The 27,520-nt window shown below is 51.4% G+C and overlaps 1 protein-coding gene and 1 long non-coding RNA gene across 2 annotated transcripts in view; both read right to left on the reverse strand.

The window, feature by feature from the left end:
* LPIN1 (lipin 1) overlaps positions 1-13,167 on the reverse strand; it is a 180,842-nt gene extending 167,675 nt beyond the window's left edge. The window contains exon 1 of the mRNA XM_045286973.1: positions 13,078-13,167. Within this exon, the coding sequence (XP_045142908.1) occupies positions 13,078-13,158 (81 nt within the window). The 5' untranslated portion in view covers positions 13,159-13,167. The remainder of the gene's footprint in view (positions 1-13,077) is intronic.
* Positions 13,168-22,551: 9,384 nt separating this feature from the next.
* On the reverse strand, positions 22,552-24,407 carry LOC123521280. The gene is made up of 3 exons (XR_006679749.1): positions 24,020-24,407; positions 23,015-23,098; positions 22,552-22,912 (listed from the first exon to the last, which is right to left on the reverse strand). It is a non-coding gene; the product is annotated as an uncharacterized LOC123521280 (long non-coding RNA).
* Positions 24,408-27,520: the final 3,113 nt, after the last annotated feature.

Here is a 27,520-nt window from a genome sequence, read left to right on the forward strand (position 1 = left end):
GTGTCTGAATAGGGAAACAAGCCCAAATTTTGCCCAAATCTAAACGCAAAGAGGAGTTTAAAGCAGTGCCTTAAGTTTCTGTGTGTTTTCAGAAGGTGGGAGGCTAGAATCTTGCCTTAGCTCTGCAAAATCAGACCTGGGAAAACAACATCCTTCCGAGGGACACATTCCCTGGGTGGCACGGCTGGTGTGCTTGGCTGCTAATGGAAAGGCTGGGGGTTTCAGAGGTGGCTTGGAAGAGAGACCTGGCAACCAGCTCCTGAAGACAACACCCTAAACACCCTACAGAGTGTCTCTCCTCCTCCACACTGGAGGGCCCCATCAGACAAGGCTCAGTCAACGACTGGGATTCTCCCGTGCCTGCCTCCCCCTCTGTAAATCAGGGGCTATACCAGGTCCAGGTCCCTCGGCTCCCTGTCTGAGGGGCCAAAGTTCTATGCGCAGCCCCGGTCTATCCCCTAAACACCATCCTCAAACATCCCCTTGGCTTTCTCCATGTGCATCTCAGTGGGCATGTGCAACCTGAGCCAAAGCTCTCCCCACCTCCACCCCCGTGACGTCCAGCCAAACCTGCTGGCATTTAACGCCAGAACCTTGAAGTCATCGCAACCATCCTTGACCCTCTCTCTGTCCGCATGCACACCCAGTCTGCCATCAAATCCCGGCAGCTGGAAACACATCCAGTCAAGCTTCTTTGCTGCACCTCCCCCACTCCACAGCCACCTCCCTGGTCTAAGCCACCATCATCTCTCAGAGGGGTGTCATTGCCTCCCACCTGGCCCTGTTAGGTAGTAGAGGTATCTACTGGGCATGCGGGCAGTATACCTGGATTAGCCCAATCTAGGCCAGGTGGGCTTAATTCAGCGAATGGGGTCTATCAGTACCATCGACCACACCTCCTAGTAGAAGGAGACCACCTGGAGACCACCCCCCTCTTTCCAGCGGCTCCTTACCATGGTCTCTGTCTCAGGCCTCAGACCACCACGTGTGGGTGCAGTCCCGTGTTCAGTGATTGTAAAGCCTGAAACTTCTTCTATCCTCTAGAAAATACCCACTTGGATTCATAAACCAAGTGTGAATGTCTTTCTCGTGTGTAGCCAAGAACCGAGGTATTTCCCGCCCCAGGAGTCTGACAGTCCCCCTGCTTCTTCCCAGTGCCTCACCAACCTCAAATCCAGCCGGGCGAATCCCTGTTATGTGGCAGTTGCTTAATTTCATGTCAACTTGAAGCTATGTAACAGTGCAGGGGTGGTATTCAACCTGTCAGTCAGGTCACAGCCTGATGGTGCCTCTGTGGGTGTGGCCTTCCCATAAGGTGGGCCCTGGAACCTCCCCCCACCTCTCTCTCTGCCTTCTTCACTTTGCTGCTGGGTAACCCTGATTTTTGCCAGAGCCCTGTGATGAATGACGCCATTGGGTCCTCTGGACTCTGCCCCCACCGGCCTGTGACCGCCCTGCATTCTGCATCACTGCATGTGGCTGCGTGAGTAATGAGAGGAGCCATCCCAGGAGGGGAAGGGGAAGGTGGGGGAGGAAGGGAGAATGGATCACAAGGATCGGCATATAGCCCCTCCCAGGGGGATGGACAACAGAAAAGTGGGTGAAGGGAGACAGCGGTCAGTGTAAGACTTGAAAAAATTTTAATAAATTATCTAGGGTTCATAAGGGGGGAGGGGAAGGGGGGAAATGAGGAGTTGCTATCAAGGACCCAAGTAAAAAGAAAATGTTTTGAAAATTATGACGGCAACCTATGTACAAATGTGCTTGACCGGCCATCGAGCTCAGAAGCAACAAAGCCCACATGGAAGAAGCACACCAGCCTATGCAACCACGAGGTGTCGAAGGGATCAGGTGTAAGGCATCATCAGAACAAAAAATCTTACCATAGTGAATGATGGGGGGAGTGCAGAGTGGAGATCCAAAGCCCATTAGTAGGCCACTGGAGATCCCCTTGCAGAGGGGTCTCGGGGAGGAGATGAGCCAGTCAGGGTGCGATGTAACAATGATGAGAAATACAACTTTCCTCTAGTTCCTAAAGGTTTCCTCCCCGCTCCCACTACCATGACTCGAATTCTATCTTGCAAGACTGGCTAGACCAGAGGAGGTACACTGGTACAGATAGGAACTGAAAATACAGGGAATCCAGGACGGATGAGCCCTATAGGACCAGTGGTGTGAGTGGCAAAACAGGGAGGGTAAAGGGAGAATGGGTAGGAAAGAGGGAACCGATTACATGGAACTGTGTGTGACCTCCTCCCTGGGGGACAGACAACCGAAAAGTGGGTGAAGGGAGACGTCGGACAGGGCAACATATAACAAAATACCCATTTATAAACTATCAAGGGCTCATGAGGGAGGGGGGAGCGGGAAGGGAGGGGAAAAATGAGGACCTAATGTCGGGGGTTTAAATGGAGAGAAAATGTTTTGAGAAACAATGTACAAATGCGCTTTACACAATTGATGTGTGTATGGATTGGGATAACAGTTGTATGAGCCCCTAATAAAATGTTAAAAAAGAGAAAAAAATAAAAATAAAAACAAAAAAAAGATTAAAAAACAACAACAACAAAAAAAAACAAATGTGCTTGACACAATAGCTGCATGTATGGATTGTGGTAAGAGCTGTAAGAACCCCCAGTAAAATGTTGTTTTTTTTAAGGGACTTATGGACTAGTATTGACTTACGGACTTGAGTTGGACTGGGCTGGGATGTTTTCTCCGTGTCTAATTACGTTTTGGTCTAAGCTCTCTTCCCATGTGTGAGTGTCCCTGGATTTGCTTCTGCAGTCAGCCCAGGCTCACACACTTGACAATGCACCCTGCAGGGAAACCTGGTCCAGGGTAAATGACGTCCCCCCAAATCAGGGTCAGTGCTAACCCTGCACCTGGGCATGGGACCTCGTCTGGGAAAAGGTCTTCTAGATGGACTGGCTAGCATGAGGTCACAGCAGAGGAGGGTGTTTGTGGAAAAGGAGACAAGGCTCAGAGGGACCCAGAGGGACGTCAGCCAGGTGCAGACCGAGGGAGAGCCAGGAATGGAGCTTGTGCAAACCGGGGACAGTCTGGGGACGCCAGCAGCTGGAACAGACATAGAATGTGGCCTCAAGGACACCCTGAATTCAGAGTCCTCGCCACCCAAACAATGCATGCCTGTTCTCATAAACCACCCCGTTCCGCGGTGATTGCTTAGAGAAGGCCTAGGAGCCCAAGCCTACCCACGCGCCCTGTCCACCTCACCCAGGGTCCATTGGGGCCCTCAGGTGGCACCACCCTCTCCCTGTTGCTCCGCCCATCTCCCATCTCCCACCTCTCTGAGGCCACCTCCTTCCCCAGCACCCTCCCCCACATCCCCAACCCTGCCATTGTTCTCTCAGCCCCAGTAACATCTCAAAGCTTCCAGGACCTTTCTGGTCCTAGCCCTTTACGTACACTGAGAATGCTTCTCTCCCTCCTGTGGAAGAAGCCCACTTCTTTTCTCTCCACATCTTTGCTCAAAGTGTCAGCTCCCTTCTCAGCGAGCCCCTTTCTGACTCCCCTGTGCAAACCACACCTCTCTGCCCAGCCTGTCCTCCCTGAATCCTTTCCCTGCCTTTTTTCTATCCCTCTGTCATCTGATGTACAGGTCACCTGTGTACCTACTTCCATCACCCCCCACTAACCACCAGCTCCAAGAGGGCAGGGGTGTTACTCTCTCGTATCCATGACTCCAGCTACAGGCCTTAGAAGGCACCCAGCGGAGAGTAAAACCAAACTCCAGACCCACCTCTGCCCAGCTGCGTCAGACTCAGCAGCCCTGCAGGTCAGGGAGCAACGGCCCCACGTGGTTTCCAAGGCCGTAGATGTTGATAGGAGTGGCTGGTGGGTTCAAACTGCCGACCTTTCCATCAGCAGCCAAGGCTATAACCGCTGAGCCACAAGGCTCTTGGCGCATGTGGAAGCCAATAGAGCCTTATCACTTGAATTCATAGATGGATGAAAAAGCAGAATCTTATTTTGTTTGGGTGAACTTAGGAGTTGACTGACATTGGGGTGCTGTTCTTATTTATTTATTTTAATCTTAAGAAACAGGAGGTAAATAATACTAGCATAATCAGTTCATGCAATAAAACTCACTGAACCTTTCCCGAACAGGAAGTGCCTTTATCTCAGGATAAATGAGCCTTTGCCATGAAAGTCTAGTGCGCACAGGCACGTAGAGTAGAAACTACACAGCCCTGCCTGACCCTCCTTTTAAGCTGAGGACCAGTGAAAGCACCCGCTCCCCTCTCTCCTCTCCCTCCCACCCAGCCAGCCCTCCAACTTCCCATAACTCTGGCTTTCCCTTGACACTGGGGGGTGGGGGATGCCCCCCCCCTCCCCCGCATGGTCCCACCCTGCTGGCCTTGGCTCCGGAAGGCTCCACCTGCTCGCTTCAGGATCATCCTTGGTGCGGTGCAGGACAAGGGCAGGGGTTCCAGTTCGGCTCTGACCCAGCACTACCATTTGGATCAGGCAGAGGCAGGGTGACCCCAGCGTTGGGCTCACAAACTTTGGGGTTCACTGTTGTTCTACAGGGAAGGCTTCTCATTGTGTTCTGTAATGACCTCTGATCGGGTGCTTTGTTTTGTTTTTGGAGCCCTGATGGCATTGTGGTTACTCATTGGGCTGCTCACTGCAAGGTCAGCAGTTCAAAACCACCAGCCGCTCCTTAGGAGAAAGATGAGGCTCTCTATTCCTGTCAAGAGTTACAGGCTCAGAAAGCCACAGCGGCCGTGCTACCCTGTCCTATCGGGTCACCCGGAGTCAGCATCGATTAGATGGCAGACGGTTTAGTTCATTTTTATTTCGGTGGGGGTTTTACGTGGACAATTCAGAGGCATGAGTCACATCACTCAGGTGCAACCATCGCCAACTACAGTTCATTTTTAACTTCCTGTTAATTTATGCTCGTTTCACACCTCCCCCAAATAAGTAGTAACAGGAAGACCCTTTCAAAACCAGCCCTCGTGCACCTGTGCAATGAGATAGTAGCACAAGCTTGTTAGCCCCGGTTTTAAAGTGGAAAACCTCGAGCTTCAGAAAGGTTAGAACAGTTTTGGAGGCAATAATAGCTGGTTTATAACCAGCAGGACTGGTCTGTTTATTTATTTATTCATTTTGTTCTCCTCTAGACCCCACAGGCTTAGAGGGATGCAGACTTGACCTTGACTAGTTGAACTGTGGATGTAGAGAACACCATTTGCAAAGCACTTTCACTCACAGGAACAATCAGGGAACACGAGTGTTTCAGAAAGAGCTTTGTCTGAGCCCTTTCCCGACGTCGCTTAGCTACTCCATTGGAATGCTAGACCTGGAACCCCGAGTCCCCAGCTTTTGGGTACCTCAGCCTTCTGCCTACATACATACATGTTCCTATGAAAAGGGGGGGTATGTATTCCTTGTTGACAGATGAGACGGGCTTTCCAGTGAGCAGCGTTCTCGTGGTGTGTCCTTCTAACTCAAATGCATTCAAGGACGCAATCGATTATACTTGAGAGGTACAACCGTTCGCATGTTTAGCCAGTAACCAAACAGTCAGAAGCTCCAGCCCCTCCAGAGGTGCTTGGGGAGAAAAGTCCTGGTGACCCAGGTCTGAAAAAACGCCCCTGAAAGCCCTATGGGACATAGTTCTGATCTGACACAGAAGGCACCGTCCTAAGTCACATTCAACTTGCTGCTAACTGGATTTTGAAAAAAGGAAAAACTCAATAAAACAGACAGAAAGACCAGCGACCACCCCAAACCAATGATGCAGGTGGGCCCAGTGCTCCTTTCACCCAGGAGGAGAATTCCCTCGGTCATACTGCTCGGGAGACAGCTTCGGGTGGAAGATCGGAGTCTCGCCTGTCTGACCTCTCACATGGATCTTGTAGAGATGAACATTTCCTCGTCCCGACCGTACTGTGGCCAACGAGAAAGGCCATGGTGCACCAGAAACACTACACAAACACTTGCAGAGGAGGAGACGCGACCTCGGACGGATTTAGTCAGAGCCAAGTGCAGGCACTCCAAGTCTTTTACGGGGTTTGAACTCACTTCATCTTCACAACACTCCTGTTCCAGATGAGAAAGGAGGCTCAGGATGGTGTAGTCACCAGCTAACAAGCCGGAGAGTTAGGCTATTTAATGTACTTCCTGAACTATGGCTACCGACATATCAAAAGAATGATTTCTGCACCAGGCAGAGACTGGCAGTGCAGGCCTGCCTCTCTAACTGACTGTCCATCCAAAACCCTGCATGAAATTGTGATAGTCACCTAATCTGGTGTCAATTTGAGGATTAAGAGTGTAGGGGTGGAGTCTATGCTGTCAATCTGGAGATAGCCAATAAGACTTCTGTGTGGGCGTGGCCTTCTCCTGAGAATTCTGGGAAATCTAGTACTTCCTTCTTGGAGGCAGGAGAGACACACTCTCTCTACTCCCTGGGAGACACTGCAGCTGACAAGACCTCGGAAGCTGGAAGAGCCACGCAGAGACCCCTGCCAGCGCTGAGATGCCTACAACGCCACTGGACCCAAAGTCTACGATCTGCCTGCATTTGGTATCATTGTGTGTGCTTCGTGAGTCTGAAGAGGACTTTATGGATTGCTGTCGGACATAAGGGCTAATGTTGGACTTATGGACTTGATCTGTACTGGGCTGGGATGTTTTCTCAATGTTCAATGACTCTTGTATGTAAATCTCTTTCGTATACACATATGGGTGTCCATGGATTTGTTTCTCTAGCCTACCCAGACTAACACAAAATGCATCTTCACCATTGGACGCCTCTCAACACTGGCCCTGACCAGAGGGGTGAGAGGAGACTACTAGGTCTCCTGAAGCCCGGGGTGGCAGAGTGGTTATGCATTGGGCTGCGATCCTCAAGGTCCCCAGTTTGAAACCACCCTCCACTCCTCAGGGCTTTCTACTCGTCAGCATTGTGACCCAATGGCAATGAGTTTTTGTTTTGTTTTCAGGCCCCTCAGGAACAGGTTGTAGACAAAGAGCAGGCTCCAGTATCAGGCCCTTGGACTTGGCAGGCATGAGCTAAGTAGGGTGCCCCTCCAGATATGACTGAGAGTGAAAGGGGTGCTCTGAGGCTCACAGTGCTCCAGGATAACAGGAGCAGGTTCAGACAGGCCCAAGCAAACTGGGGCAAGCTTCCAGGGAGAGGGATCTGCCTTGCAGCAGGCAGTATGAGACTACGTGAGAGGAGCCAAGGGGGAAATCAAGGTGAAAGGGCACCTTTGGTGACCTGGGGGAGCTCACCACACAGTGAGCGAGCAGGCAGCTCACTGAGTCACAGCGCACCACCGCAGCTGGGGGATCCAGGGCTCAAATGCCATCTCCAGGGGACCGTCTTCAGAGACTCCAATTTCATAAAGGGAAACAAATTGACACCAGAAAATTAAAGATCATGAAGCATAGGTGATTGAGATAAATTACCCAACATACAGTAACATTTGTGGGTGCTGCTGGTGAAGCATTTGGGCTTTTTTGGTTTTTGGTTTCGGGCCACAGTTTAGTCCTGCTGTCAGTGGCAGAGTGTGACCTCCAGGGGGAGCTCGAGGCCCTCACTGTCACCTCCCTGAAAAACCGACGGCCATCATAGTGGACTTCAGCTCCCAGGGCCCCACCAGAAGATTTCCGAGACTGTACATGTTGATGAGAACAGCCAGCCTCATCTATCTCCCAAGGAGTGGCTGGTGGGCTTGAACTGCCAGCCACATACCTAACACGCAGCACCATACATCCTGGGGTGGGGGCGGGGGGCACACACAACAAAACCAAAACCAAAACTCACTGCCATGCCGGCTCACAGTGACCACTGTGCCAGCAGGGCTCCCACAGGTCTGCAGAAGGAGGGTCTGTGTCGGCCCTCGGGGCACCAAGAGGAGGAGGAGCCAAAAGACCAGAAAGTATCGTTTCCAGGAAGGCCCTGCAGGATTGTCCTTTCTCTCTCCCATCCCTATCTGTGAGAGCCCTGCCAGGCCGGGGCTCCATTCAGGTCTTGCTCAGAGCCTGTCTTTCCACCCTCACACAACCTTCAGTGCGTTGGGTCCAAGAGGTCCCTGAGGAAAGGGACCCAGGCTTGCGTCTCCCAGCTCTGGCCACAGAGGACAAGGAGTTTGGGTGACAAGCATGGGCTATATGACGGGGTCCGAGTTCACAGCCTCTGAGCCAGTAGGGCTGGCCATGGTGGGTTGGGCCTGGGGTCTCAGACAGTCACCATGCTGGAGACCCAGAGACCCCAGGAGGCCATCTTCAAAGGTCAGCCCAGCCCTTGTGTGGCCAGGTGGAGGCTCAGGCAGTGCCCATAGGACGGTGGTAGAAGGAGACCCCAGAAAGTAGACAAGGAAAGTGGGGCCCTGAAGACCAGGCCAAAATCTTTGGTGGGAGAAGGGACTCGTTAAAGCCTGTTCATATCAGGAAACAGAAAGGATCCAGATTTGTGGGTTCTGTCATGGTTACCCGTTGGGCTCTGATCCGCACGGCTGGCAGTTCGAAACCACCAGCAGCTCCGAGAAGAGAAAGATGGGGTTTCTACTCCGGTAATCCGTTTCAGTCTCAGAAGCCCATGGGGGAGTCCCTATGAGTCAGCCTTGACGGGGTGAGTGAGTTCTAATTTTTATGGGCAAGTTTAAATTGATTTCTCTTTACCATTTCTATTTATAGCCCGACAGCTAATAACAGGCTCCCTGGTTGCATTTTTCCCCATCTGGTGTCACCGTGATCTGGCGTCAATGCACTCGATTGCCGACCAAAAGTGGAAGGGTGGAGTCTTGCCTTGAGGAGCCTCGGCAGAAAGGCCTGGGGACCAGATAACGGTGTCCATGGTGCCTGGCCCTGCTCTGACACACATGTGGTTGTTCGAGCGGGGCTGACCCCATGACATCTGGTTGAGTGTTATGCGGATCAAGATTGGACGCCTCATTTTGCGGGTGCGAGAGCTACGACTCCAGGCTTCCCCACCTGTGCGGGGTCCCGTGTGTTCCCTGAGGGCTCACGGACCTGGCTTTGGCTTCTCTCATGGGCTGCATGCCTGACCTAAATGAATGTCCCGGTGCACAGCCCCACAAAGCAAAAACATGATCCCCCCAAACCCAAGGGACAAAACCTGCAGGCAGCGTGCACAGGGAACACCCTGTGCTTTCATCCCCGGCCTGTGCCCCAGCTAGTGCCAGTCCCACCCCTGCTGCTCTGTTTATTGAAACCTTACTCCTGCTTAAATGCCATCTCCTCAGAGCCTCGGAGCGCTCTCCAGGGCTCTCAGAGTTTCTCCTGCTGTGGGTCCCTGTGGAGTCCGTGGGCGACGGGCGTGGCCACCCCACGCCGCTCACCTGCTGCTGGGACCTCCCATGGACCAGGTCCCATTCCTGCCCATCTTCCTGGCCCCCACAGGGCTCGGCTTGCCTTTGGGGGCTCCAGAAAAGGCTTGTGGTCCAGAGATCCAGCGCAGGCCATGGCCAAGCCCAAAGGTGGCTGGTGCCAACCCAGCAGGTGCTTCTGAGGGCTTGTAGCGCTGCCAGCTGCCCTTTCCCAGCCCCAGAAATGAAGACAGCCCCTTGGCATCTGAGCCACGCTCACCCTTTCTAGATGCCAGCCTCCAGGCGCTGGGCCAAGGCAGCTTCAGCCCGGCCGCCCCCTTCCTGCTGAGCAAGATCTCCTCAGGCTCCTCCCAACCTGTCCTAACTGTGGTCCGTCTGTCTGGGCTTCCACCTCCATGTCCTGCTTTGTGCCCCAGTTCCCAGGCTTTGGGTGGTGCAGATGGTCTGCCCAATGGCCAACCTGAAGGTCAGGGGTTCCAGCCCACCCATTGGTGCCACAGAAGAAAAGGACTATTGATCTGCTTCTGGGAAGATTCAATAAAGCCTGCTGCTGTTGGGTTTCCTCGGACTACCAGGACTGGGTGGGATTCCCCACAAGGTCTCCAGCATGGTAGGTCTTTGTGGGAACCCTGTGTGTTGAGCGTCGGACCGCTGATGGAAAGTTCAACAAGTCCAACTCACCAGCCGCTCCATGGAAGATGGACGTGGTGGTCTGCTTCCATTAAATAAACCCGTGGAGCAGGTCTGCTGCTTCCTCTGGGGTCGATGTCAGGCAGGACCCTCGCATGGAGGCAGGCTGCCTCCTCCCCAACGAGGGACCGGGTGGGCTCACTGTGACCGGTGGGCTTACACTGCTTACCTTTGATCAAGCACGTAATTCACTACACTGGGGTTGATTATCCTTTGATAAGGATTACAGCCCAGGGGCCGTTCTACTCCGGAACTCAGGGGTCACTATGGGTCAGAATGCACCTAACACCAATAGGTTCTGTTGAGAGGCCACCCTTGGCCTCAAAAATAAACCTGGTCCCAAACAGGGATCCCCTGGCACCTGGAGGAGCCTGGACAATGCCGGATAGGCCCCTACTTTCACCATCCGGCATCGAAGATCAGATTCTCCCAGAGGTGGGCAGCAGCCCCTGCCAGCCCCAGGTCTCCAGACCTCTCAGGCCCTGCAACCAGGTGCTAATGTCCCTGCAAGGAGCTAGCTCTGGCCTCCACAAGGGGCAGTACGGGTGTCCCATGCTGTGGAGGCCTGCCTCTCCCCAGGGGGAAGGTCCCGGGGACACAGCAGCAGCCAATGTCATGATGGACAGGGCCAAAATTCATTGAGCCTGCTACGATCTCAACCTGGGCTTCTAGGCGTCACTGGGTGAACCAGCCTTTGTCGAGCACACAGGGTGGGGGCCGTGGGGCAGGCTGGAGGGTTACAGACTAGAAAAGATAAGAGCTGGGTTTCAAATCCTTCCCGGGGCTTAAGGAGCCTTCAGGGAAATGAAACATGACCTCTGTTTATAAAGCTCCCAGGTTCCCCGAAGGATGGAATTACAGGTGTTTTCATGCTCTCTTTTATATTTTCCTGCTCATATATTCTCAACATAAAAAAAAGAGAGCGTGTATTACTTCCATTCTCGGGGAAAAAAAAACAAACAGACCCTGATAAATCAAATAATATCAGCAGAAAGCAAATGATTACACCAAATCGCGTTTCCTTGGGCTGTAGCATCTGTAGTAATGTCCCACAGAACTTGGGGAAGGTGGTTATATACCCCAAGGGGGCTATGGCCCAGGCCCAGCCCCAGCCCCAGCCCCAGCTCCACAACCTTAGTTTCTGTGGGGTCCCCTGGGAATAGTAGTGATTATGCTGCCCCCCCCCACCTGGGGCTGGGAAGGAAGGGGGAGTGTGAGGAGAGATGACCACTGAGATTGGTGTTGACAGGACTGTTGAGTGTCCAGTCAGGACAGTGGCCAGGACGGTGCCAACTAGCCCAGGTTGGTAACATATGCTAAGTCTCAAATCGACATTCCAGGAATGGACAAAGAGTAAAGCCATGTATACCCAAGCTAGCTTGCCAAAATGTGCAGACACAGGAAGCCAAAGCATCTACTTGCGTGCAATCAGTGTAGACGCCATTCATCTGCACGGCAGTCCTGAGACAGGCAGCTGGTTGGACTGGCTTTGATTCCGTGTCCCCTTCGATCAGACTTGTCACATTGAGACAGGCAATCCTTCCTTCCCTCTCTTTAGAGGGCCAGTGATAAGCCCAAAGGGACCCTTTCCCAGGACTCCCTGCGTGGTGCAAATGGTTAACACGCTCAGCTGTTGAAAGTTTGAATCTACCCAGCGGTATCTTAGGGTGGGAAAGCCGGTGATCTCCATCCGAAACACCCAACCAAATCCAAACTCACTGCCATAGAGACCACTGCAACTCACAGCGACCCCATAGGACAGGGCAGACCTGCCCCTGTGGGTTTCTGAGGCTGTCACTCTTCACAGGAGTAGAAAGCCCCATCTTCTCCCACGGAGTGGCTGCTGCGTTCACACCTGGTGCTTATAACGTGCTGCGCGACTGAAGAGCCAGCTGGGGGCAGTCACAGGGAGCATGGCCCTACTCACGCACCACGAGTCTAAGTAGATGGTCTAGCAACTAGCTCTGAACTCCTCCTCAAGCAGCAGCCCTGTCGCGGAAACACCTGCCCAATGGGCCCAGTGGTCAATGGTGGCCCCCTTCTCTTTCCTCCACTGTCTTTCACCCTGAGCACTGATGACGCCCCCTGCAGGGCCTGATGCTCACGCAGGCAAGTTGCTGCCACAGGAAGACAGATCGGACCAACGGCCCCAAAGCAGCAGGTTCTGTCCTCTACATACATGCCACTCGCGCACGCGCACACACACAGACACACACACTCCTCTCCCCTCAGCTTCCACCTTCTGGACCATGGGGACGCAGAACCTTCTGAGTGGTGCTGGGTGGGGAGGAGAGGTGGTGTCCCAGCTCCCCGTGAGAGGCACTGGCTTGATGCATTCCCGCTGCAGCCACGCCTCCTTTGCGTTTGTTTGGAAAAATCAGCAAGGCCCGAGTTCTAGTCCGGGCCCTGCCCCCAGCACACACTGTCACTTAGGGCTATCTGGATGCCCTCCTCTGCGGTGTGGGTGTTCCAAGTGGACAGAACAACTCTTCAGCAACCCACCCTTTGTTTTTCTCCCCCTACCCTCACCACCACCAAACCCCTCCCTACCCTCCCCCTACCCCCGCTTCTAGGATGAGCTCTTAGAAGGCAGTAGGGTACAGCCTCTGACCTTTGGTTCCAACAGAACCTCACCGGAGGACCCAGGGTTAATTGAGTAACTGGGTGAATTACAGCCCTCCTCACGTGCACACAAGCAAGAAGTCTTCCCCTAAACCTGAGCCCCTTTCTTGAAGATCAATGCAACCTCTATGCATCTTCCATCGAAGGCAAAATAAGACAAGGGAAGTCTTTACTTCCTGAGCACATTTAAAGCCCCCTCTGTAAACAGAGCCCCCATGCCAGGAGCCCCTGAGAAGTGTGCTGGGGCCATCATTGATTATGAGAGACAGGGGCGCCTGAATGGGTCTTAAGTGAGCGTGTGGGGTGGCCTCCCCAGACTGGCCCTGGGCAGAGTAAGTGAGCCCACAAATCTCCGTGCGCGCTCAGGCAGCTGGGGGTGGGAGGGAGAAGAGCAAAGACCAGACCAGGCTCACCCGTGGCCACACGCAGACCTTACCCAGGACCACGCCGAATCCAGGGAGTTCTCCTCCTGGGACGGTTCCCAAGCCAAGCCACAGAGGGGGTCCTGCTCCTCCATGGCCGCTCTCTGGCCGTCCCGCACAGCCCAGCAGCCCCTCACCCAGGAGGAAAAGAATGTCTTGCAGGCAAGAGGGAGCAGTTAATTCTGAGAGGCTGGGCCGAGCAAATGACACTGGAGCCCAAAGCAGGCATCTCTTCCCTTTACACCAAGCCTGCAGGAGCCTCAGCCAAGTCACAAGGTTCAGGATCAGAGCAGAGTGTTCAGTTGCAAGTGCTTGCCTACCTGGGGACAGGCCACCCAGCAGCAAAGAGCCACCTCCAGGCAATCTGCTGAAATGTCCCCTAAAGGATGCACAGTCTTCCCGGAGATGGCAGCTGCTGTGAAATGCGTGGAAGGGAAGCGAGGTGAGGCGCTATGTGTACCTGGGGGCGGGGAACTGGGTGCTAGCCACTCATTCTCTCCCCCACCCGACAAGAGTTCTCTGAGGCAGGTCTTATGAACACAACACAAAGAGATGGATTATAACTACCACAATGTCTTGTTGCTTTGAGGGACAGAGCTGGGACTCAACCCCACTGTCCCATCTCCAAAGGGGAGATTGGTTGGAGGAATGTCAGGGGAGAGACCGCCCCCCAGATGCTCCGTGCTAGCAGTTGTGTACAATATCACTCACTCCTCCTCTTTACTCTCCCTATAGCAACTCAGAACCACCCTGCAAGAGGACTCCCTGCTCCAACCATACCCAGAGCCCTGGCGGCACCCCAAAGTCAGCAGATCGAGACCACAGGGGACAGACAGGGCTTTCTACTGGTCAAGATGTACCACTTCTGAAACCCACAGGGGCAGTTCTGCTCTGTCTTAATAGGGACGCTAGGAATTAGAAGGAATTAGAGTTTGGTTCGGTTTTGGCTTTTATACCCCATGCCTGGACTCAGTGGTAGTATCGGCAGAAGCAGTAAGTAATGTTTGGTTGAGTTTGGCAAATTGGTTGTTAAGTGGCACTTGTAATCAGGGTTTTCTCTACGGTGGGCAGCTGGGCAGACAGATGGCCAATGTGGAAATCACAAATTTACATTCCTTACTGTTTGGGGTTTTTTTTTTTCTTTCCCACAAGAGTTTTATTGGCATGCAACTCACATGTCATGCAAACCGTACTTTCTTTTAACGCTCCTCTGTGCAACAGTGCATCCTAAGTGCCCATAGTGACCTTCACTCATTGCATCCACAGGTATCAAAACGTAGACAGAACTGTACTGGTCATATTTATTCACTGGTTTTGATGAAATGCTGTGTTTTATTTCCTTGCATGTGTTATCTCAGTAAACAAACCTAGAACAGAAAGAGAAAAAAACGCCAACCAAGCAGAGGATGACGTGCTGTCACTCATTTCAGCTTGGGTGTGGCTCCCCGGGTCCCCATGAGATTTTATGAGTAAATCGTGCAAATCCTGAATGTGGTCAAAGAGCTAAAAATACTGTCAGAACAATTGCTGTAAGTTCAGCGGACGTAGAAAGGGGGTTTTCAAAGATGAACATGGTATGCTCAGAGATAAGTCACCTGTTTCTAATCTATCAAACACAGTGACTATTGCCTAATTGGCCAGCCTCTAAAGGAATGGGATCCTAGTACTGCAGTGAAAAGATGGTTACGGATAAATCCCCCAGCCAATGATGTTCAGATAAAAGTGAAGAATATTTCAAGGGAGGACACAATCAAGAAGCAGTATGGAAATTTCTTAAGTAACAGTTTTATATTGTCTTGTCAGGTATCATTGAATAGTCTTCGTTAATATTTTAAAACTTTCTTGTAACAATCTAGTCCTGTGTGCCTCTTTTATTGTTCTTATTTAAATATTAACCCTATGATATAGTAAACTACTTTAGGCATAGCATTTTTTTAATATTTATAACTCACAGGGCAGTGAACTGGTGGTTAAATTATTTGAATCCCCCCAATTCCCAGACCCCTAGGGACACAATGGTTTAGCACTTGGCCTGCTAGCTCAAAGGTCAGAGGTTAAAACCTACCAGGTGTCGCAAGGGAGAAAGAAGTGGTAGTCTGTGTCCATAGAGGTTACAGCCTTGGGAACTCTGCCCTATAAGATGGCTATGCGTTGCAGTCCACTCAAGGCCAATAGGGAAAGTCCGTCCACCATGTTTTACTGTCTACAATTTTCATAACAACTCAAAACAGAAGCAGAAGCTGAAATAACTGCCCTGGGGTCACCCAGTCAGGAATTTGAAAAGCAGGGCTGAGTTGATTTCCAAGATGTCTTTATCTCATGCTGACTGATCCATTGTAGTTAACTAATTCTGGTTAGTTGGATCTGCTTCTATTTCTCCCTCTAATTCTAGCTCTTCCATGGGTTTTGCATTGGGTCTGAAGATACACAGGGCCTGGCTCAGGTGAGCTAAGTCACAAAGGGACTTGTGCTCCGGGGGAAGATGGTGGGTCAGGAGGGCAGTTTCTGGGTGAGGCCAAGCAAGGAGGGCACTCTACCAGCGTGTGGGCATGGTCTGACAGGGGCAGAGGGAGAGGACGTGGCAATTCCACGTGGAAAGAGAGAGAGGCTGGTGCTTCAAGAGCCCGGCAAGGGCAGAGGAAGGGATTTTAGAATACTGAAATCTGAGCGTATTGGAGGCTGGAGAGGCCCATGGGAAGAAGCCCAGAATCTGGTCAGAGAGAGAGAGAGAGAGAGGAGAGTGGGAGGCAAAGTTCACACGGTGATCAGTTCCTCTCCCTACACAACTCCACCTGCAGACGCTTTCCTGGGCCTCCATCGCGTCCTGTCCCTGCAGACATCCCCGCTCCCTCCGGATTCTCCCCGCTCTGCTTCTCTGCCCGCTTCCAGGAGGCACCACTCCCGGCTCCCCACTTCCTCCTCCGTCTGGCCTTCTCTGTTTTCTTTGCAGGATCCTCTTCCTCGTGACCTTCAAAGGAGGGCAGTGACCCAGAGTCCCTCCCGGCTTGTTGGGGAAGTGGCACGGGGACTGCTCTCGATAAAGAAATAAGCATGGAAACCCCTCTTCTTTATTTTTCTTTAAAGGTTCAGTGGTTAATGGCTTAGCTGCTTATCAGAAGGCTGGTGGTTCCAGCCCCACCAGCTCCTCCTCAGGAGAAAAGACCTGGAGAACCGTCAGGCTGCAGCCTAGAAAGCCTCGCAGGGATCTCCTCATGGGGTCGCTGTGAGTCAGAATTCACTTGACGCCAGAGGACAGCAGCAGCCCTCATGGTGGAGAGGCCAGCAAGGGCCCCAGTGTGAGCCGCCTGGTGAGGAGCACGCTGCCGATGGTCCTGGGGGTCCACAGCCCCAGGTCACAAGCCCCTGCCTTGACCCTGAAGGAGCCTAGAACATCTCAGGGAAGGGCCGGGTGTGGCTCCCATAGCCCAGGGCCCTGAATACTTCAGGGAGCGAGTGACAGCACCCTCAGACACTTCTGCTGCGCACAGGCCGCCGCGCCGACTATTTTAATGCATCCTGCCAGGATATTTTAAGAACCTCGTGACCAATGAGTGATAAGATTGTGAGTCATTATACCTGGCCACGTTTAACCTTTAGTCAGAAACCTGATAGAAGGCCAGTGAACGGGCAGGTGGTGGGTGTTGAAAAACAGGCCGGTGACAGAGCCACTAGAGCAGGGGTTCTCCACCTTCCTCATGCCGAGACCCTGTCTCACACAGTTCCTCATCACCCATCACATTATTTTCATTGCTACTTCATCACTGTAATTCTGCTACTGTTATGAATCATAATATAAATATCCGACATGCGGTTTGTATTTTCATTGTTACAAATTGAACACAATTAAAGCATAGTAATTAATCACAAAAGCATTGTGTAAATTATGTATTGTGAAATCTTGATTTCTAATTACAAATAAATGAAATTTTGTCTTGAAGCATGGTATAGCATGGGTCAGGAGCAGTGTCCCGGTTCCTAAGGCCATCGGAAATCATGAAAGGGCTGTGACCCCCAGGTTGAGAACTGCTGCCCTAGATCGATTTGCAAGAAGCAGGCAAACTAAGGAGGGGGAGCTGGGGAGGCGTCTGGGCTCTGGGCTCTGGGCTCTGCAGTTCGGGTCTTCAAGCGCATGGTGTCATTTCACACACCCCACTGGCAGCGGGCCCTGGGGAAAGGTCACAGGACCGTGGGAGACCTGGCCTGCTGTGCGTCACACTGCCATGTTGTCTGGCTGCCGAGGGCATGCTCTGAACTGGCTGGTGCCTCTCCCCATCACAGGGAGGTGGGAGGCGAGCACATATGGAAGTCTAGAAGCTCAGCCGAGTGGGCAAAGCTCACACGCCTGGATCACACAGCCCTGGGCAGAGACGCTGGCTCAAGTCCTGAGAACCTGCTGTGACCTTGGGCATGTTACTTAAACCAGCTCTAACTCTGCATAGAGGAACAACAGGTATAAAAATAGGGACTCCCCCACACAGGGTCCTTAGGGGTGGGGTGGGGGTGGAGGTGGAGAACACATGAGGACACCCTCTAGTGTCCTCTGCCTGGTGCAGAACTGCGCGTATTAAAGCCAAACTCATCGAGGTCAAGTCCGTTCCAGCTCATAGCAAACCCTATAAGACCGAGTAGAACTGCTTGAGAAGGTTCCCAAGGGCCGTTCGTCTTGCTTTTCAGATTTCTTATTGGGATTTGGATGGCAGCGTTCAGAGCAGGGTGTCTTCTATTCCACATTCAGCGATGCATACACAGGCTCTTTCCATTTATACACTTCAATTCCCCTCAATGTGCTATCACTTATCCCATTGCTCAGCTTCCCGGTCACATTCCTCCTTTTCCCCAGCCCTCTGACCCTGGGTCTTAAAGGGCTGATGATGCTACCCAAGAAACCAAGCGCACTGCGTGAGCCGGTGCTGACTCATCCCGCCCTCCCTGTGGGTTTCTGAGACTGGAACTCTTACCGGAGGAGAAAGCCCAGTCTTTTTCTGTGGAGCTGCTTGCTGGTGGTTTCGAACTGCCGGCCATGCGATTGCAGCCCATCACGTAACCACGACACCCCCAGGGCTCCTCGGTTCTTCTAAGTTATGCTACAGAGGAGCCCTCGTGGCTTAGTGGGGTACAGGGTTCACTGCAAAGCCACCAGTCCAAACCAACTCGCCCTTTCAAGGAGACAGATGAGGTATTCTACTCCCGGACAGACGGACAGACTCGGAAACCCATGGGGGAGTTCCACTCTGCCCTATAGGGTCACTGTGAGTCGGGATCCACTTGATGGCGGTGAGTTTGGCTTCTGGTTTCTGTGTGTGTGTGTGTGTGTGTGTGTGTGTGTGTGTGTGTGTGTGTGTGTGTTAGCACTATAAATCTTTACAGGAGTGGGACAGCCTCACCTTTCTCTGGTTGAGAGGTTAGGAGCCAAGCACTTAACCACTGTCCCACTACGGCAGTGGTTCTCAACCTTCCTCATGCCGCAACCCTTTCATACAGTTCCTCATGTGGTGGTGACCCCCAACCAGACACTGGAGCTTTCGTATCTGGGAAAAAGAAAAGGTCATCAGAGAGCGAGGGAGTCCAGTAACAGGGACTGTGCCTTGAAGGAAAAGGCGTGGCCCCAGTTTGGCGATGTCAGCTGACTCAAACAGGTGCTCACATCAGTGAGGGACAGGAACTTATTCATCAATAGCATCCTACCTAAGGATCCCTGGTGGCACAGTTGGTTAAGTGCTGGGCTCCTGCCCACAAGGTTAGTGGTTCGACCCACCAGTCTCTCCGAGGGAGAGTGAGGAAGGAGCCTCTAAGGAGCAGCTCTACTCGGTCCTGCGGGGTTGCCATGAGTTTGAATCAGTTTGACGGCAGTCGATTTGGGGTTCAGCATCCTGCCTATGTCCACTGATCCAGATCACTCAGATCAGCACATTCAGATGCCTACACACACCTGCACAAGCTCTAAGAATCACACACACAAACATATGCCCACGCATCCTGTCAGTCAGAATCCCAGCGTAACTAGAGAGCACACTCGCTAGATCCTGATGAAAGGTTTGGTGAAGGGGCAATTGAGCAGAGTGGAGACTATCACTGGGGGACGGGAAGCCCCTTGGGGCAGTAAGAGGAGAGGGGCGGAGAAGGTCAGGGAGCAGTAACCTGAGCCCAAGTGGATAGCAGAAAGACTGTCCCACCCAAAGCGATTCACTTCCCAATCCCTGACATGTGTGACTTTGCTGTGTGACATACGTTGCGTCTGCCACATGACGTGGTGGAGGGAAATTAGGTGACGGATTGAATTAAGGTCGGTAGCCAGTTGACATTTTATGGGGGATTGGCCTGTCCTATCTCTAAACAATAGTGATGAATGAAGAGGAGCGTGGCCTCTGGGCTTCTCCTTTCTGCCACCGTCCTGCCCGTGCTGTTCAGGTGGAGCCGATAGAACCATGTGTTCCTTAAAATGGGAAGAGGGGAAACCGCAGAAGAGAAAGAGATCCGTGGTTTTGTGGGAAGGTTTCATCCTGAAACTGCTGATTGGGCAGATGAGGATGGGGCCCCGGGCCACAAAACATGGATAGTCTCCAGATTTTAGAACAGGCAAGGAACTGATTCCTTCCCAGGAGCCCCTATATAAAAAAAGAGTTGCCTGGTGGCACTTCGAGTTTAGCACCAAGAGCCCTATTTTGGACTTCTACCTTCTGGAACTTTCAGTTGACTAATCTGCATTATTGAAGCTCCTCTGCAACTACTCATGGCCAGCGGGTCTAGTCCAACTCATAGTGACCCTACAGGACAAGGTAGAACTGCCCCTGCGAGTTTCTGAGACTGTCACCCTTTATGAGCGCAGAGAGCCTTGTTTCCTCCCTTTACACCACTAAGGTTGTGTGAGTTGTCACGGTAGCCATAGAAAACAAATACACCAGAAAGAGAGCTTCATCTTCTGAGGTCTCGGTCAATCCATGACCACCAGCAGAGAAGGCGTCCAGGCCAATGGGGTAGCACTTGCTCTTTGACTCCTCTCACTCCTCCACCTTCCTCCACTAGCTGAACCCAGCCGGAGGTCAGGGGGCTCAGAGCAGAGGGGAGAAGGGAAAGAGTAGGTCTAGAGAGACTAAAAGAAAGAGAAATACAGGTTCATAAAACATTCACCATTCTCTCTGTCTCTCTTAATTTACACACACACACACACACACACACACACACACACACAGTGACTCTTATTGTTCCCATGAAGCTAAATTCTGCTCTTTTGGGTCAGAGAATCTTACCATGACTCAAGTCTTACATTAGAAGAAAAAAGGAAACTGTGGTAATTACATAATCGGTTGCCAACTTGAGACTATTAAGTATGAAAGGGTGGATTTTAGCCTGTCTATCAGGTTGCAGCTTGATGAACTCATTTAGAGGAACTAAGGAGATAAAGAGCCCACTGGATTTGGAACACACACACTCTCTGCTACACATTCCTGTTGACAAGCCACATTGAGCTACACTGACAGAGAGAGAGCCCTGGAAGAGCCACATGGAGACCCCTGCCAGAGCTGAGATGCTTCCACTGCTACTGGATCCACAAGGCTTTCCACCCACTGGGCTGTGATTTTCCTGCACTCTGCATCATTGCATGTATGGCATGAGTCTGAAGAGGAATTTACAGACTGGCATTGGCCATATGGGTTCATATCAGACTTATGTACTTGATCTAGACTGGGATGGGATGCTTTCTTAATATACAGTTGATCTTGTGTATATACAGCTCTTTCTTATACACACATGAGTGTCTATGAATTTGCTTCTCTAGTCTACCTGGACTAACACAGGAATTGACGCTTACTGTTTTTACAAATGGTCACATAGCAAATCATCTCTTCAGGTTGCTTGTTGGCACCAGGACCCAAAGCCTCTCATAAATTGGAAACCCTTTTGATGGGATCCAACATGCAACAAGCAAGAACTCAGACACACAAAGCAAGCAAAAGCTCCAGGCCAGCGATTCTCAACCCATGAGTCGCAACCCCTTTGGGGGTCGAATGACCCTTTCACAGGGGTCGCCCGATTCATGACAGTAGCAAAATTACAATTATAAAGTAGCGACAAAAATAATTTTGTGGTTGGGCGGGGGGTCACCACAACATGAGGAACTGTATTAAAGGGTCACGGCATTAGGAAGGTTGAGAACCACTGCTCTAGGCTCCTGGCATCAGAGACCCTCTGGCTTGACCCAGAAGTCTTATAATTACTTTATCCTGTTGCCCAACAGCCTGAAACAGAGCACCTCTTCTTATCTGGCATCCCTAGAGCACTGAATTATTTGGGACACATTTAGAAATCGAAGACTTTAACTCTCTGGTCCATGGTTAAATAGGAAAGCCAAGACGGTGATTCTTACATAGACACTAGAGGATATCAAGCATCAGAGTCACCCAACGCAGTCCGAGATCAATCTCAACCATTGTTTTTTCTTTAGTTTACAGACAAAATTGGGTTCTGATGGGTACCAAAGGAGCAAGTTCGAAGCCCAGAGCCTCTATACAAGCCTCAGTGCACAAAGCTCCCTTTAGCAAGTGCTTTGTGAAGGGCTCAGATCAGGATGCCCAAGAATGAGACCTCTTGCTGCCCTGGTCCCCAAGGTAAAAGTAGGAATTCTCTGCCTCAGCAAGTGCCTGTGGCAGGACCCACCTGGGAGTCAATGGCAGGACCTACAGGGGAGTCAATGGCAGGACCCCCAGGGGAGTCAATGGCAGGACCCACAGGGGAGTCAATGGCAGGACCCCCAGGTGGAAGTCAATGGCACGGAAGCTGCCTCAGTTCAGCATTACTTGCATTTCTTAATTCTCCTCTGACCTGGCTGGAGATGCCCACCCACAGAAAATACAAAACAAATTCTCCTATTTCTACATGATGGACAACCCTGGCCTAGAGCTGCCCTCAGAGGTGAGACGTACCTCTGTCACATCTCTGACATGCCTCCCTGGAAAAATGCCCCCACCCCTACAAGAATGAGAATCCAGAGACATTTTTTTTTTCATTTCTTCCTTGTGCTTCCCTATGACACGAAAGCTGAGAGACGGAGAGAGACGAACTTTCAAAGGCCCATCACAGCTGCTTCTTGTCCTCCACGGTTGTCCTGGCGGTGGCATGCGTTGCTCTCAGCATCCTAGCGACACACGAGTTGGTGCCACAGGCTGACAGATCGGTGGTGGTGACTGGTGGCACAGGTCAGGTTGTTGACTTGCATGTTCAGTTGGTAGGGGGAGCAGATCCAAGAGGCTGGCTCATCAGACTGATTGGAGGAAGACTCGTTACCAACTTGCACTGTGTAGATGAGACAACCTTGCTCATGAGGAAATAAGGGTGACCTGCACACTTACAGAGGCAGGTCAGGGGCCACAGTCTCCATTCCACATGGATTGCACTGGAACATAAAGAAAACAGACACCCTCACAACGGAATTGATTGACGACATCATGATAAATGGAGGCGGGCAGAAACTGAAATTATCCATCATTTTATTCTACTCGGATCAGCATTCAATGTCCACGGAAGCCACAGTCAAGAAATCAAACGAGGTACTGCACTGGGCAAATACCACCGGGCAAAAGTCCCTTTCATCAGAAGTGCGGCTGATCGAATCCGTGGCCTTTTGCATGCCACCATGTACATGCAGAGGCTGGCCCAGGAGAGAGGAAGACAGAAGAACGGACCCCCACGTTCTCGCTGCGGCATTGGTGAAGAACACTGAATGTATCATGGGCTGTCAGAGAAATGAACAGGTCCATCTTAGGAGAACTCCAACCAGAATGCTTCTTAGAAGTCAGATGGCACGACTGAGCTTCGCATCCTTTGGACATGTCAACTAGGAAAGACCAATCGCTAGAAAAAATGCATCGCATTTGGTAAAGGAGACAGCGAAACCCAGGGAACCCTCAGTGAGCTGGTTTTCCATCTTAGCGACCAGAATGGACCCAAACATACCAGTGGCCTGAGGAGGAAGCAGGCCGGGGCGACCTTTCTCTCTGATAGATGTGAGTTTTCCATGAGTCAGGACTGACTTGGCACCTAGCAGGAAGAAGAAGGCTGGTGACTGTCTCAGACGCTCAACCAGTGACCAGTAGAGCCCTGACCGCAGTTACGGTCTCTCTCTCATGTGCATGCCTGATCTGTCTCTCAATTGTTTTACAGCCCCGGGAATTCACGGGACAAGAGCTTTCTTTTGAAATCTTATTTTGAAGAAGAAATGGCAAACTATTAAAAATCGCAGATGCTGAGAGACAGTCAAAAGAAGGCTTATTTAGGTATTGAAATGAACCTGTGTGTCATTAAAGACTTTAAATTCACTTCAGGTTTGCTGTCCCTCCATTTTTAGCCCCTCGGACCAACAATTAGATCTGGAGGATTTTCTTATGAGCAATTTTAATTTATTATTTATTTTTTTAATTTTAAACCCTCCATTTTTTGTTCTCCCCACTCCCCCCTCCTTGACTCTGTTCCCACTCTTATCCCCCATAAGACGTTGACACGACTGTAAACAGTTGCAGTCATGGAAACTCACCAGGAGAGTTCCACCCTGTCCTATAGGGTTGCTGTGAGTCGGCATCAACTCACGGCAGTGGGTTTGGCTATGGTGAGGGTTACATAACCGTGTGGAAAGTAAAGCGATGGTCATTTGGTTGGACCAGAGCAACCTCACTGAAGGCAAAGTATAATAAACATAATCATAACAAAAGTTGGTTCCAATTTTACTTCCACCCCCAATAGACACCAGAGGCTGTCAGAATAGGATGCGAGGGGATGCCTGGAGCCTGTTTGAGCTCTGAAGTTCTGGAGTCTAATGTGAGTTCCGCAAAGACACGTAAAAAACACTAAGACGTTCTAAACACACTCCTTTGTGTTCTAGGCTCTCCCTGCACACGAGGACAGCTTTCTCACAAAGCATGGTACCAAGGGGGCTGCAGTGGATCAGCAAAAAGGAGTCCTTACCTGTATTCCTTCAGCACTGAAAAGCCGCTTAGCAAGGAAAACAGCATCTTCTCGTTTAATCGTCTCAGAAAGTCTGAAATGGGGGTCATATTTTGCAGGGAAGAAATGCACCGGGAGAGGTGAGTGCCTCGCGTTGGTGGTCACGCAGATACCGTTTACTAACAGTACAGCTGGTCCCATCTCATACTGATCTGGCCCCACGCCAGCTTCCCTGGGCTGAACTGAGCTGAGAATGTTGAATGCCTCTGGGTTTGCTCCGGGGACGCTTGGAGAGACCCGTCTTCCCAGATAGGCAGATTCTCACGGTGGGGCGAGGAGGCGGCACTCGCTTCCCGGACAGCTCACCCAGCCCCTGGGAAGTGAAAGAGAACTTCGGTCGGAGGGAGGCAGCGCCAGCCGTGGAGCAGGATGGAGCCAGAGGCCAGCAGTCTGCGGTCCCCAAGCTCCAGGCCCAGCCCCACGCTGAGCCTGGACGCCCGGCTGGGCGTGGACACGCGCGTCTGGGTCAAGGTGCCGGTCGCAGAACTCTGAGCACATTCATCTGGGCCTTGGCCGCGGCGGGCAATGCGCTGTCCTCACACGTGGTGCTGAAGGCGCGGGCCGGGGGGCCTGGTCCCCTACGCTCAGCCTGGCGCTGCTGCTGCTGCAGCTGGTGGCCGGGCCGCTTCTCTGGGCCTCACACTGCCCATGGCAGTCATCATGGGCCAGAAGCAGGAGCCAGAGACCGCCTCGCGTGTGTGCACTGTGCTGGTGAGCCGCACCGCGCTCCAAGTCTTCATCCAGGTAAGGGCAGGGCCCAGCAGGAAGGCTCCCATTGGAGGAGCAGATAGACCCCGAGGGCACGGCAGGAGGCCTTGCTCTGCTTGGTGTTTTCCTCTCCATCGCACCAACCTTCCAGGAAGTTGAGTGTTCAGGGCTCCACTTTGCAGACTTGGGAAGAGACTGGCCAAAAGTGAGATTGTACATCAAGTCCAGATTGGAATTCAAGATCGATTCTGGAAGTCTATGCAATCAACGCTTGTCTGCGTGTGGTGCTCACAACTTTTTTTTTTTTAATTCACTACCATAGAGTGGATTCTGACAGCTGGAGACCCTGGTGGCTAGTGGTTATGTGTTGGGCTGCTAACCATAAGATCCACAGTTTGCAATCACCAGTCGCTGGGTGGGAGAAAGACGAGGCTGTCTGCTCCTGTAAAGAGCTACAGTCTCAGAAACCCACAAAGACATTTCTACCCTGTCCGGTAGGGTTGCTATGAATTCATACTCTGCTGGATATGAAAATTACTTGAGGGGCCCATTAAAAATCCAGAGTCCATGGCCCACAACTGGCTTCTGGTTCGGCAGAAGCCAGTGTTCAAACTAGCTCCAGATGAATCAAGAGCCCCCTCCAGAGGTGACTCACTCCAAGGCTGTGAGTTCAAAGCTCCAGTATCGGGGTGGGGAAGGGGAAGACGCCCTGGACCTCTCTCGGGGGACCCTGCGCAGGCTTCTAACCACCTGCTTTTACGTTCCCGCACTCTCCTCCCTCAGTCTCCCTCGGGCCGGACCCTGAGCGCGTGTCCCCACACATACTTAACCGTATTTCCTGGCCTTGAGTTGAAAGGCCTGTCTGCTTCTCTGTCCCTCTATCGAACCCGCTTCTCATTCAAAGGGAAGCTGCAGCCTAATGCTTTCTCCCAATACCCTGGGCATGCGGGTTCTCTCCCATCTCTAATGAATTCTCTCAGCATCCGATATACTTAGAGCCCTTAGGGCTTTTCTGAAGATGACCCCCCTTTCCCTCAGGTGCCACAAGAGGGGTGGAACCTGAGGCACAAGGGGAACACCTGGGTTTGATGGTGCTCTGGCCCCCCTGAAGAGCCTGTCTGCGCCTATGTTGTTCGAGATGTTCATATCTTGAAGGTTAGAATGATAACAATGATATGTGCTCACTCGTTGTTTAAGGGCAGACTTCTAATGTAAACCTTTTCAAAACATGTAAGTAACAAACAATATACTCAGGAACCCAATAAAATACAAAGAAAATTATAAGCCAAGGAATACATGGCAGCAAGATGTCAACCCTTCTCCAAGTTGGTCTAGCATACTATGGTACTTAACTCGGGGTACCAGCACCGCTTTGATTTAGGCTTGGAGGTTAAGTATTCTTTTTTTTAACTAGGAAAAATAACCCATAGCATCTAGAGATAGTTTTTGTTGTTTCACTTGTGTCTACCTGTGCATGTCAAAGTTCAATTCTGGTTTCATTAATTGTCTCATTCACTGCCATCGAGTCACAGCCGACTCATAGTGACCCCATAGGACAGGGTAGAATGGTCCATTTGTGTTTCTAACACTGGAACTGTTTACAGGAGGAGAAAGTCCCATCTTTATCCTGAACAGCTGGTGGTTGCCACTGCCCGAATGCAGATCAAAAGGACTATGCCACCAGGACTCCTTAATTAATAGTGGGTCTTTTAATTTAATCGAAATATGATACTCTACTAATTCTAAAGGACCCAAAGAAGTGGAGACAGTGCATTCCTATAATTCATTGGATTATATTAAGACCACCTGCATTTGAAGGCCGCGATCATAGGAAGTAAAATTTTATCAACTTTAAATTTTATCAACCTCAATTCAATAACAGCAATTAAACTTCAAAAAGTAATTACCTTTTGATTAAGCGAGAAGACACAAGCCAATGTCCTCACAGTGTGGGTAAACAAGACTAGCTGCTGTGAGAGGTGAACAATAGAACTACCCCTGTCTGTGACCCTGTCCCTGCGCTCTCCTAGTTGCTCGCCCTCCTCCTCCTCTTCCTCCTCCTCCTCTTTTTCCTCCTGAAGCTCCCCCATCTCCTCTGCCCATCCCTCATCCTTCTCCAATGCCCCAGAGCAGCAAGGGACACTCACCTACTGCCAGCATCCTCCATGCCAGTTCTGAGGCTCTGAGCCACATCAGAATAGAAAGAGCCCCACTGCTCTGACCTTGGGCTGCCTGAAATTCTCTGTCTGGACCTGGTATGGGTTATAGGAAGGAATCCCAGATCCAATCACGTTCAAAATGTCTGGTCGGCAAGTCCCTCCGCCTGTCATAGATTGTGCCTATTTTGAGTGTACACTTGGGTTGAGGTGTGTGGGGAGTGATGAGCAAGGACTGTGCTGTGAATGAACTGCTTGCCTAGTTTACCTGACATGCTTCACACAGACCCGTGCCTTTTGTAGCAACCAGCTCTAGTGTCGAAGCTGTGAGATGTGCGCGCACGCAAGCATTGTGACAGTGCCCAGAGTAAGAGCTTTCAGTGTCACAGCATTCGAGAGTTGGCAAATGGCACACAACAATGTCTGACTGGAAGCGCACAATCTATGTTAACACACCGATGTAACCAGACTCAAGTTAGAATTCATTTGTCAAACTTTGCCTTTTCGGGTCTATCTCTATTAAGTGGGTTGATTATCATTCCATATTAATCCACTGCTTAGCCTAAGAAAATTGTCCATAGCTCTTGAAAGCTCAAAA

This window comes from Echinops telfairi, unplaced genomic scaffold, assembly GCF_000313985.2.
Source record: "Echinops telfairi isolate 266 unplaced genomic scaffold, ASM31398v2 ScPeMD7_9;HRSCAF=40, whole genome shotgun sequence".
In the NCBI taxonomy this organism is placed as follows: Eukaryota; Metazoa; Chordata; class Mammalia; order Afrosoricida; family Tenrecidae; genus Echinops; species Echinops telfairi.